This window comes from Camarhynchus parvulus, chromosome 1, assembly GCF_901933205.1.
Source record: "Camarhynchus parvulus chromosome 1, STF_HiC, whole genome shotgun sequence".
In the NCBI taxonomy this organism is placed as follows: Eukaryota; Metazoa; Chordata; class Aves; order Passeriformes; family Thraupidae; genus Camarhynchus; species Camarhynchus parvulus.
This window is the reverse complement of record NC_044571.1, coordinates 26,759,214-26,772,735: the sequence shown is the minus strand read 5'-3', so window position 1 is coordinate 26,772,735 and position 13,522 is coordinate 26,759,214. Positions and strand designations below refer to the sequence as shown.

At 40.2% G+C, this 13,522-nt stretch overlaps 1 protein-coding gene across 3 annotated transcripts in view; it reads left to right on the top strand.

The window, feature by feature from the left end:
• RASA3 (RAS p21 protein activator 3) overlaps positions 1–13,522 on the top strand; it is a 130,188-nt gene that overhangs the window by 51,307 nt on the left and 65,359 nt on the right. For all 3 annotated transcript variants that reach the window (XM_030954049.1, XM_030954040.1, XM_030954058.1), the window contains exon 4: positions 9,734–9,828. In XM_030954049.1, coding sequence (XP_030809909.1) covers positions 9,734–9,828 — 95 coding nt within the window. The remainder of the gene's footprint in view (positions 1–9,733; positions 9,829–13,522) is intronic.

Here is a 13,522-nt window from a genome sequence, read left to right as displayed (position 1 = left end):
CACCAGCTGGGGTCTCACAAGAGCAGAGTTAGAGGGTCAGAATCACCTCCCTACACCTGCTGGTCACACTGCTTTTGTTGCCATCCCAGGATACACTTGCCTTGGAAATTTGAGGTGCACATTGCTGGATCATGTTGAGTTTCTTGTCCACCAGCACTGCCAAGTCCTGCTCTTCTGCTCTGAATCCATTCTCTACCCAGCCTGTGTTTGAACTTCTGATTGCCCTGACCCATATGCAGGACCTTGCACTTGGCCTCGGTAAACTTCATGAAGCTCCCATTGTCCCACCTCTTCAACTTGTCCAAGGCCCCCTGGATGCAACCCTTCTCTCCAGTGTGTCAGCCAAACCACAGAGCTTGGTGTCAGTGTTGATGTAGCACTAGATGTCAAAACTCTGGTGTTCCTGCCTACATTGAGATTTTACAGTGCATATTATGTATTGTAGTATTTTTTCCTCTCCTCCTCCTTCTATTTCCCTTCCTCCTTATTGAGACATGTTTTGAAAAGCATTTCAAAGATATGGAAGTGTGATAAATAGCAATGGAGAGAAGGGAAGAAAAAAATCCAGAATTACTGTCAGTTTGATACTACTCTCTAAGTTCTGCTTGTGGTAGGAAATTTTTCTAGAAAGAGAACAGTGCTCTGGAATAACTGCTCGTGGCTGTTTTCAGTATGGAGTCGGCAGCTGCAAAGCTCAACAGTGGAGTTTTTTTTGAACAAGGGAACTCTTAGATTTGTAAAAGTCTGTAACATTTAAAAGCATTAGTTATTCTATATGTATCTTCAGCTCAGTTTTAAGACTTAAACCTTTTCTTGAAGAGGCTTGAGCAAGGAAATTTTATAAGATGTCCCTACTGAAAGGGGTGGTCAGAGTAGAGCTAAAATGAGCTCTTTCCCAGTGAACCACCAAATTCTACAGTCAGGGGCCCTTAGTTTGCATTCCAAAGGTCCCTTGTAACATTCTGTTATCATGAGAGACTTCTGTTGAAGAAAATGTAGTTTTAGGCTCATCCAGCAATGAAGTTTTTCAGAGGAGGGGGTTGGGGGGTGGTGTCTTCCATCCAGGAGAGACTAATTTAATGTCCGTATGTTACCGAGCTTGTGAATTTACCTATGTGTGATTTGAAATGTTTGACATCTCTTTGCATTGTTTTTTTGGCTGGTTTTGAGACACAGAATGGAGTACATATGGGTCAAAATGGTGAGAATTCAGCAAGTAGCTACTTTTTGTAGATGGTTGTTTAGCAGAATGCCTTTTGGTTCACTGTTAAATGTTTCCAGTTACAATACTGACTTGGTGTTACAGTACTGACTACCAGGGTTACTGGAGCTCAGGCATGCTTTCATTTATTGAAATATGAAGTATAAGTTTGTGATGGTAAAATCTTTAACTTCAGAAATGCAACTCAGTGTGTGACAGATGAGAATGGTTAGGCTACCAAAAACGGAAGATGTGGGAGAGAGAATATGAAAAACAAGAATCCTCTGAAACCTCTGACACAAACTTCTGAGAAGAGCCAGACAAACTCAAACTGGAACATGTGTAGCAGATATGTTTTGGAACATGCTGTAGTATTTTGGCATACAGGATGGGAGGATTGTGCAGATAAAGATATCTTTTCAGTCTGCATGTTTGCTTATTACATTTGCATTTTCTTAATCATAATTGCTAAGTCATCTGGGATTTTGTTAGCTTAACAGACAACTTTTGAACCATTGTGTCTTGGAAAAATATTGAATGCTGGTTGAAGTGCAAATATAATGAAGAAAATTCAGTGGATCTGAAATATTACTTTTCTTTTTTTTTAGATAAAATATAGCAAATAGTTACTGTGAAAGTAAACTAGTTTTAAGTTGTTGTTTAAGTGATATTGGCTGTTACTGGATAGAGTTTATGTACTGATTTATGTAGTATGTTGAGGTGCTTTGAGTAGGAATTCTGAAAGCAATGGTAAATGCATTTTAAAATCACATTTGTTTGTTTCTTGAATGATCAAGTAGCAGTAGTAAGACAATTTGCTGGAATATGTGTCTATAATGTGTAGAATAGCTATTTCCTCCTGGTTGTTAGAAATAGAAAAACACAGAGGAGATGGGGCTAACTTTAAAAACTCAATTCTTGCCCCTCCAATAATAATGGAGGAAAAAAGATGTTTCCGGCTAGATGCAGCAGAAGGAATATTAGCACAGTAGTGCTGCTATATCAGGTAAATATTCTTTAATGATTATTTTGATATTTTTCAGTATTTTAGAGATGTTGAATGAGACATGCTGTGTCTGCAATAGCAATAAACTGGTTTCTCACACCTCAATAACTGAGCTAGATTTAGTGAGGAAAGCCATGTTTGTGATATGCCCTGAGCTGGTATTCTTCTAGGTGTGTAATGAATAGCTCAGGCTGCCAGGCTGTGACCTTTAATATACAGGTCAGATTAAAAACAGGAAATATGCCACCCCAAATCACTTACCACTTGGGTAAGAGCTTGGTTGATATCATCTGTCCTTCAGGTGACAAGTACACCATCATTTATCCTCTATTTAAGTCAGTTTGGTTTTTCTCACCTCAGCACTTCATTTGTTTTGGTGAGAGCTACATGAAACTGACTTGCCAACATCTGTGCTGAGCAGGAACTGAATAGAACAAATGCTGCTGTGCTGATGAGGATGGAATGGTGCTAAATAAAGCACAGATGTGAAATGTTAAAGCTTTTCAGTGAAGGAGTAGAAAGCCAGTGGGAGAAGACTAGTGTGTGGTTCTGTTAATTACATTTACAATAATCTAGCTGCTCTAAGTCACCTTCATACAGGTTGTTAGGTGTGTTGTATGACAAATTGAGACTCTTGTGGCTGTTGTATGCTGGCAGGTTGTAACTCTTTTCCTGCTTAATGCTAGGTGAGGTGAAGCAAAGTAAAGCACTAAAACAAATTTGCCTTCAGAAGTAGTTAAACTTGGCTAATCTGGACTAAAGTAGAGGAAACTAGCTCATAGCTCTTGGAGACACTCATAAAGTAGGAATATCTTGGAATTGAAAGTTGTTTGAGGCTTGCATGTTTGAATTACCTGTGCCTTTGTTAATGGTTACTTCCAAAACTGAGGAGGTGTGTTTGTAGAATTGCCATAATTTATTACCAAACATCCAAACAAACCATCCATGTTATTAGGTAACTGTTACCAAATATAGCTGAAGCATCACCTTTTTATTTCAGTATTTTACTGGTTTAAAAGAGAAAAAATTGAAAAAATCATCCCTGATGAACTGTGCTTCTTGCTATTTAAGTGCAGGAAAGATCCTCCAATAAAGCATGAAACTGAGATCAAAATTTCAGTAGAAAATAGTGTTCCTTGGTTTCTTCTAGCCTGCCCATGGCTTGGGCAGTGGTTTGCTGTTTCCATAATGTACTGGTGGATGATGTGGGAGTAACATACCTACTCAGTATGATATAAATATAACTACTAATGAAATAAAGGAAACAGATGAATCCTCCACAATGGCAAGTCTCAAAAAGATATAAGCTAGAATTATCCTGGAAAGGTTCTCTGCAGCTGCACAGAAAGGCTAAAGTAAATACTCTCTGCATAGAATAAGATGTTAGGATGCGCTCACAATATCTTTTAACCTGATGGGTGCTCCCAAGAGCAGGAGAAAAAAAGTTGAGCTTTCAAAAACTGGTATTTTTTCTTCTTCATCCTGGAAATACAGATATAAACAAAACTACTGAGTGCTAGAATGTGCTAGAACCTCAACTCTCTTTTCATGCAGCCCTCCTGACCTCCTCCTGACACGAGGACAAGTTTTAATGTTGTTTGTATGTAGAATGAGGGGGTGAATGAGGTGGTTGTTCAGTGCAGGCAGCATGCTCAGGGTCTTGGTGCCTGCTGGAAGGCAGACAGCAGTGACTGCAGGTCTGGAATTCAGAACTGCTCTCCGAGTGCAACCAACCACAGGCTATAGCCAGTGTCTCAAATGTAGGGCCATTTTAAGGGCCCAGAGAGCAGCTGGCAGAGAATTGATACCAGAGGTGTGTTTGAGGAGGATTCTTTTTGTGTGAGTTTTGCTGTTTTTAGCAGGGAAGGAGAGCAGAAATTCAGATGGAAGCCAGGTGAGATCTCTTGCATTGTGACCAGCAAAAGAACCCTGATAGAAGATAGTTCATGCAATGCTGTAGCTTGCAACTTTAAAGGATAGAAGCTGTGTTTTGTCCACAGCCTACTTTTCTCTGCCTTATTATCCAAGATAAATCCCACAAAGGGGAAAAATTGATTTAATAACTGATATTCTTAGTATATTTGGACTAGTTTAAAAAACCCAAACAAATGGAATTGAGGTCATGAATATCACATACCTCAGTACTCTCTATGGATGCACTAATGCTGTGCTGGAAGTGTTCTGCTATTATTGCCACTAAATTCTTACCCATTGTAGCAGATGGTCTAATAGTGCTTGTGCTTCATGGTGCACTGCACAGGAGCCAGGAGGGAACAATTCTGCTGCTTCTAAGGCTCTGAAGCCTTATGTTGCCCCTAATTCTCATCCTTATTTTTGTAATTCTGAAATAGGGAGTTTGCTTGTTTTGATCTTTTTCTGTGTTATGGGAGAGGTGAGTGAATTTGTGCTGTTCTTGAAAAAGGCAGGAAAGGTTTCTGTACTTTCATTTAAAGACAAATAACCTTTCATGCAGATAATTATAACCATCTAGGTAGGCTGAAATAGCAGTGATGCTTTTTGTTTCAAGATAATTAGGCTCTCACAGCCTCAAGTGTTGATTAAATTTGGTTCTGATTTGTCCCTAGTCTTTCCAACTATTGAAAGCTCCTTTTTTTGTGCACCTTCATATCAGTTATATTAAATCAATACAGTGATATACAGTGTCTGTGTACTTAACATACTAACATGAAGCAACTTCTGAAGTAGCTTTGAGGCTCACTTATTGCATTTTATCGGAAGGAGACAAAGTCTCTGTTCAGAGCTGAGAGAAGACTCAGTTAGGCTTTTGGGGCTTTTTAATGTGTGACTCAGACCTAACCCTTTGCTGTAAATTAACTGTACTGCAGTCATTGTTAATGAAGGATATTATATAATATCATATCAGTTCACCTGGCAGCAGTGTGTAAAATTCTGTTGTTTTCACTATGTAGGTATTCCAACCTAAAGATAACTTAAAGAGAAGGCACAAGAGCTCCTGAAATGCTCTGATTTTAGACTTCTGTAAAATAACTGTTGGATCCAAATGTGTTGGATCATGTTTCAGGTAGAGCCTTGTGCCCTTTTAAAATGACAGGCTCCTTTCCTATTGCTGCTGTGCTACTTTTCCAGTAAAGAAATCTTGTACTAGTCTAGCATATTCACATGTCTCATCTGCAGACTAGAAAGTTACTCTGAAAAGTTGGGATGTAATCCTTCAACCAATGCCTAACCTTTTTGTCACCAACAGGTAATGCAGACAGAAGGTTGGTTGTGTATGGGTGGAGAATGCCTGAGCCAAATTATCACTTCTGTCAGTTTTTGTATGGAGATGTTGACCCTGACTTAACAAGCCTAGACATGTTCAGGGACAGGTTAATGGGCTGCGTTGACTTGTTCTGGAAAAATGTTTGTAACCAGTGAGGGATGGGCACTGAGGGTGTGGTGCTTCCACAAGCACTTTCCCAGGCAGTATAGCCAGAAATTCCTACCCTTCTCTGTTCAAAATCTCTGCCTCTGTGCCCAAATTATAGATTTCCTGCTGTCTTCTGGCTTCTAGCTATGTTAATGTGACTCTTGAGTGAGGAAGCTCTAAAACAGGTCAGTTGAAATGACCTTTGTGTTAAAAATGCCAACACCACCCACATGTGACCCATGAAACTTATTTCTTATTCTCTTCTCCTTGCACAGAATGTTTATTTTCATTTTTTGGGTTTTTTTAGATTAGCTTGTCTCAACAGTTTCAGTATGCCCTGCTTGAGAGGATGGGGGTGCATGGGTGGAGAACATAGGAGGCTCTTAAATCAGTTTGTACCAGGGATTATAAAGTGGAATTTGCAGCTTTAAAACCATCCAGGGCCTAGGTAGTAACTTTATTATTCTGTAAACTGTCTCCTCAGTAATAGGTATATTGGTTTTTCCCTAAAGAGAGGTTCACAGAAGAAAGAGCTCAGTTGTGGCATGTTCCACCTTTGTTTTGAACACAGAGTTTAGGATTTAAATGTTGCAGAGAAGATCTGTTCAGCCTGAAGTGGGGAGGGGGATGGTCATAGGGAAAATGTTGCCATATGGATGGGAAACACACAGCCGTGTGTGAGGTTTTCCTACCCTCCCCCAGTCTGAGGCCCTGGCGAGCATCAGGCTTCAGAAGGAAATTAGTTCAGATGAGAAGAATATTTTTACTTCATCTTTGCTGGTTATTGCTGAGAATCTAACTTCTAAAAATGTAACTTAGTATAAGTTTTGAAATTACACCTTACATTGTTCAACAAGCTTGGCTATTTCCTGCCTCTTCCCATACAGTGTCTAAAAGCTTAATCAGATGCAGACTCTGCAGCCTGGGGCCACTCTGAGGAAACCAGCAGGAGTGGCTGGGTGCCTCAGGTGCAAGATTTAGAGTTTCTTGGTGCTATCTGGAAGCCACCCAAGTCTTAAGAAAGAGTGTGAGACAATGGGCTCGAGTTTGAGAGCATGCTGCAGAACCACAAGGAGGAAAGCATCCCCTAAATGAGTGGTGGTAAATCCTTCTGACCTCTCGGGTTTATCTTCAGGGAGAATTACAGGTTCTTATCGTGTAGTGTCAGGTCAAATGACAGGTGCCAACAGCTTGTGATTATTGGCCTAGATTTAGCCTAGTTCTGGTGCTGTGGAAGTTGTTTGAGCCAGGTCAGATGTAGGTCAGCCAGTGGAAGAGCAGTGACTGTGTAGACCAGGGCAGAAGCACGACCGTGCTCAGCACCTGCGCTGTGTTTTGGTAGAGGAGGAGGAATGTGAGCTGGATGAGCATATGGACATGGCTGGTGCAGGTGAAGAGCTATTAACAAATTGAGAGGGAAGCTCCTCTGTGTGTATGCAGAGAACTGTTTAGCAGGGCAGATCAAACATTCTGCCTTATCAGTAATATATCTTTGTATATGTTTAGACTGGCCAAGCTGTAGGCCTTCTTTTTACTGCCACCCTCTTCTTTTTTCCTAGTAGATTTTTCTTCTTTGTGGATCATTTGGTATGCAATGAAAACCCCTGGATAATAGCCAGCCCAGTCAGTAAGTTTCAGTCATTAATAAAACTTGCTTGTGTGCAGAGCAAACAGTGCTGTTCAAACAGTTTCCTAATCAAAACAGTTGTATCACCATGTTAACTCCCTCAGAGCTGGAGGCACGTGCCATTGCCTATGAACACTTGGTGCTGCTATCATGATCATGTACCGACTTTGTGGCCAGACCCACCTGGGTTACCCTGCCATCCTTGATGCAGAGAGCAGTGGAACTCCCTGCTGAAGGAAGGGGCAGTGATCACCCCATTTATGCCACGTGCAGATGCAGATGTTGGGAAAGAATCCTTGAGTTTTCTGCAGGGCACTCCTTACAGGGAGGTGGCTGTGAATGAGATGATGGCAGGTGACAGTGTTTGCCAAGTGTGTGCAATCTGCAGTTGAGTGGAGGATTTCTGTAGGAGATTAAAGGGTAGAGTGAGGGTAGCAAGCAGTGAAAGTAAACAATTTCAAATGAGGTCCAAAGCAATTAGTGGAAGGTCATGCATTTCAATGTATTCGTCTCCAAGTGTTTTAGAGAAACTAGGTTCCCCACAAACCACTGTGGTTGGAGAATAAAAGTAGAAGCTTGAAAAAACACAGCTGTCATCCCATGGATTCTCAGCAGAATAACTTGGTGTCTTCTGTTCAGCACAGTTCAGATGTCTTATTTACCCTTCCTGCCATATTATTTTGCAGATTTGTGTAATTTAATTACTGCATTTCTAAGAAGTTTCAAGTGGCTTGCTCTGCATATCCAATAAAGAGTCTCCCTTGTTATTTTCTAGTTAAATGTTTGACAGGAGATGGATCTGATAATCTCTATAGGCCAAGCAGTGAGAGGATGGTACTGAGGACAGAATGAACAAGACTTAGAAGTAATGGGTCAGAAGTTCTGAAAAAGAAACTAGAGTAGAAATCCTGCCAGATACTATGGACGGCAGTTGTGGAAGAATGGCAGGGTAGTTTAGAAACTGGAACTGGAAATCTGGAAACTGTCATCAGAAACAGCCTGAGGTGACAGAAGAATGCAGCTGCAACATGGTATGGGGTATAGCCCAGCAAACAGGAGGGCTGGGTGTAGCCATCCAGCTAAAGGAAAAGGCCATAAATTGAGGGAATGCTGGTGTGTAATAACTTGCTGCTAAGACTTCTGTAAGCTTTTAGATTTCTGAAGGGAGGTGCTTTGTGTTTGCCACCTTTGTAATCTTTGATCATGTGTTCTTGCTTTTTTTTCCCTTTGTAAATGTGTTCTGTTAACATTTGCTGGGGTAATGTATTACTGACATCTGGCCAAACTGCATGAATTTAGGTCGCCTTGGTACTCTTTTTCCCAGAAAAATATATCCATTGGTGAATTTTATCTAACAACATTTGGTTAAAGTCTGTGTTTTTATGACAAAGCAGTGGTTGCAAACTGTATGTGAGCAACTCACTTTAGCAGCAGAAACCTACCCAACCACATTGCCAAACCCCAGCTTCCTCGAGCCTTGTCAATGTCTCTGACTGCCCTGGATTCCTTCCCTTCAAACATGCTGCTTTGCTCAGTGCCTGGGGAGCCACCCAACCCAAAGCAGCTTTCTGAGCATCACGTGCTCCTCGGTCATGCCGCACTCAGCTTTGTGTATACAAAGAAAGAAGCTTGGAAGAAGTTTCACTGCTCCTCAGAGAGTGCTTTACTTACTGCCTGAGAGAGATTGGGCAGGACAGCAATTTCTGCATTGACCCTTTGCAGTCATGCAGGCTCTTAGTACACAGCGTGGAGCTGGGTGCTGTTACTGTACCGACCAAAACAGATAGTGGCAAGAGGGGTATAAAAATGTAAGAGTTAAAACTTTCCAGTGTTTTGGTGTGGGTTTTCTCCCCTGGCTTTTCTCTAGAGTCAGAGATAACCCTTGGGTGGCTCTGGCTTGCATAATGCCAAGTCTGAAAGATATGAGTGAGAGAGAGGGGTTGACAGGGCCCCAAAATGCAAATGTGGGAATCTGCTGTGATTTGACATCTCTAGTTGTTTCCCTTCTCCTACAAAACTATACCATGAAATGCCTCATCCTGAATTATTGTTGGCAATAACATAGGCTGGGCACAGTTAATTTGGGATTGTTACGGGCATCAGCCACAAAAAAATCTCTGCAGCGTTTTCCAAGCTTTTCTTCCCACAAGTTTAATTGCATGTCAGAGAAGTAATAATGATGTTTTTGTTGTAAGCATATTTACAAGCTTGTCCATAGTGTCCAGTGCTTCACTCTGTTAGGTGAGTAGGACTTCAGGAATTTTCAAGTCATTCACAAAATGGAGTGGGAAAAGATGCTCATCAGAATTGTATGATCCATCAGTATTGTGCTCATCATTATGTATTGTGTAAAGAAGTATTCCCCAAAAGAATCTTTCCTTGCTCTAAAGCCTTTCTTGAATAGGACAGGCCCTAAATCATTGCTTTGCAACTTGGTTTTGATGGAAATATATCTTGGTAGAGCTACAGCATATCATAAACTCTTGCTTCTGGTTTGTTTTATTTCAGGAAAGGTAGCTATACAGAAAGAAGATCTGCAGAAGTATCATAACAGAGACACCTGGTTTCAACTCCAGCATGTTGATGCTGATTCAGAAGTACAGGTGAGATTGTTAAAAAATTACCTTGGCAAAGAGTATGTGTAACCAGGCCATGGCAGTTTCATGGGTTTCATAGCTCTGGGACAGATATGTTGCTTCCCTACAAAAAGGAAGCATTGCCCACTAGTATGGTTTGGGTTTTGGTGATAATTGTAGGGTGGATTACAAGTGCATAAATCACTGGGGATTAGGATTCTGCCTACAGAAATAATGAAAAAAATGTAAACTGGTCTGATACAAGGAGGGTGTGTTTATCTCAAGTATCAAATAACTTCAGGCCCTATAAATAACAGTTGATTCCTTAGGGAGTGGAGACATCTTAAAAATAGTATCTGCAGGTACTCCTTAAAATAATTATGTAGGCAGGTTGCCACAAGAATGGCAGCAAGTACATCTTAAATGTGAAAAACATTCCTTGCCAGATCTCTAGGCCCTCTTCCATACAATGGGAATCTGATAATTGTATTACTTCAACCCTAAATTACACTTAGGATTTGGTACTTTGCAATTTTTTCTACACAGTGTGACTCCTTTTTCTGTACTTTTCCTCTTTTGAAGTAGATTTCTATTTTCTGTTATGACATTAGGTCTTGCGAAAACAGTATTTATAACAAAGCAAGAAATCAAATGATATAGCAGGATACTGTGCCAGTCACTTTTTTTTTCCCTCCTGTAAGTATATATTACAGATCACTTTTGAACCACAATATTTGTTTAGGAGGAGACATGAATATCTGGCCTGTGCAAAAGTCTCAGATAAATGCAAGGGGATATGCCTCTTAGATACTATTGTATGGTAGGGTTGGACACAATGTCTTGGCTTTTCAGTCTGTGTGCTAGTCTGCACATATACCAGGTTGGAAAATGACACTTAAAATGCACACACATTCCAACATACAGTGCTGTCATGCATGGTGAAGCATATGTGAAAATACATGCAAGATTAGGTCTTCTTTTTGTTTGGGGAGAGGAATAATATCCTCTTGTGCCTGTGATACAAAGAAAGCCTCAGGACAGCCTCTTCAGTCTGTGACATTCTCTTGTAAAATATTGATCCTCTTTAATGCCACATTTCAGTGTCACTGGTGATGGAAAGGCTTTTTAACAGGCTTTTAACTATGAGATCTATTCTGTTTACCCTGGTGTGTCCCTGTCTTCTTACCCCAAAGCCTCTTATGACAGTGCCTTTAGAACAATAGATTGTGTTTATTTCCTGTAGGATATGAAAACTTTCCCTTTGTAATTTATCAGTTGAAGAAAGCCAATATTTAGATAAGCTTCTGCATTGTTTGTTTTGTTACAATATTTATACAGAGTGAATTTGTGGAAGCTTGTTAGACCAGCGTGCTTTCTAGGGCAGCAGTGCTAATGTAAAGTCCAGACAGCTCTAGCTATGAGTGATGAGGGGCACAGGATTTGCTGGAAGCATGTTCTCTTTTCATAATTGTGCAGTTTGTCACTTCTGTTTGCATCCTCACTAGAGCCCAACTCTTAAAAGCTGTTTCTGGGCTCCATAATAAGCATTTATTACAAGTAGTGTAAATATGATTTACATTATGCTCTAATTTTACCCATTTATTTAAATGTTCCTTGGTCTTTATGCTGAAACTGCAAGAGGGCCTGGTTTTCTGTAATTGTGGAAACATATTTGTAAATATTTTGTATGAATTCTTATGCAAGTGAAGATAGCCAAATGAATTTTTTTTGTTTGTACCTTTTACATTTGCAGTGTCTCAGTTGTCCTAAGCGCTTCATGATTTGTAAGGGAAAATATAATTCTTGTGTTAACAATGAGTATTTTTACAATGCTACTCAGTTTTCCTTCAATTTTAAAGAAAATAGTTTAAGAAATTTTTAATAGTTAACATTTGCAGTGAATCATGCAAATACTAGTACAAAGGCAGTCTTAATGTGGGAACTAAGTTTTATCATTCTAGTAGTTTTTCCAATACAATCTAGTGGATTAAACATTGAGCTGTAGGCCAGGAAACTCCTGCATTTTCTGCTTTTGTCAACCAGGGGCTGTTGTACTATTTTTCCATGTTGTAGATCACTTCATGGCTATTTAGCTATGCATCACAGCACTCTATTGAGGTAAGGTATTGTCACTCCCACACTTTGAATACAGTGAGAGTAAATGTCAGAAAGAATGTGACTTGCTTGGGGTTATGCAGTCAGACTGAGAAAGTAAAAAGGAAAAAGGAGACCAGGTTTCTAATTATTTCTAATACATTAGGCCATGATATGAAAGAAACTGGGTAAGAATAATAAACCTATGAGGGACTTAACTTTACCATGTGTGAAGTCTAAAAATACCCAGGTTTTAAGCAGAGCAGCCAGCACAGTCAGAAACTGAAAGCCACCTTAAAAACAATGGATTGTTCAAAAATTAGTGATATTGGATGCTGTGTTTCTTGTGGCCCGCTTTTGGGACATGGTACGTCATTTTTGAGAACAGAAAGACTGATTTGAAATTATAGATAATAACATTTGTGATGCAAGAACTGATATTTTGAGCTATCTGAAGTTTAATGAGAGGAGATTAAAATTTTGTTCAGCATGGTTGGTACCTCATTTGTATGAGTTCCTGTATACTTTAAAAAATCAGTATGTAAGCGTTAGTGTTGTATAACTTCATCACAGTTTCCAGTGTGTTTAGCTTGAGACTTTGAATCTAGTTTTATGGTTTTACAACATTGGCAATTCTTACTGTCTTATAAAGGTGCTTTGTATGTTCAGGAGTGAGGTTATGGCTTCATAAATTTTATTGCAGATAAGGATGTTACTGACAGCAGGACTACATTAATTGTCAGACTACACAGATACGAGTATTACTGTCAGATGCTTTAATGACACCTCCATTTATTGCTTGACAGCAAGTAAAGGAGTCTGGCATGATTGCTTATGTTGAAGAAAAAATGAGGGCATTGTATGTCTGGGCTGAGTGCTGCTGAGCCTGTGATCTCACCAGCACCTTGTGTTCAGTCTCACATGGAGCAGTAGAGGTGGGACTGTGCAGCTGCTCACCCACAGATGCAGAGCAGGCAGTACAACCCACCCAGTGCCTTTTGTGGGTTTGGTTCACCATTTATCTAGCAAACCCACCCAGTGAGATAATCAGCATCATCAGGTGCATCTGAAGTTCCCCTGGCCTGAGTCGGTGGAAAACAGTGGCTGCCAGAGCACAGGGCTGTGTCACTCAGCAGTGGGCTGTAGCTGGCCCTTGAAGTTGACAGGCTTTTTCTCTGTTGCTACATCAATGCCCCCACAATTTACTGGTTGGTTTTGCTCTCACTAGTTTGAAGATAACACATTGCATAGTCTGTTCCAGTCCTGTCAGTGGATACCCTGGATGCTGTTGAGATAGAGCTGGGTGATGAAACAGCAGCTGTGCTCTAGGTGGTTAAGTTTGAGCTGGTCTGTGAAGAGCAAATGATGAAACTTCAGCTTGTATTTGTGTTTGGCATACAAATATGAAATGACATGATGTTTGAGTATTTTCCTTTTTAAATATAGAGTAAAAATGTTAAATGTGAGTGGGAAGCTTTCTTATATAGAGTATAGAATGGAAGTTGACAGCAGCCATTAATGTTTAACTTATGGCTTAACTTTCCAGACTGAGAAACTTATTCTGGAGGTAGAAAGCTATAACCAGGTAGGTTTGTGTGCATTTAGCTGAAGGAATTTTAAGTTCCCA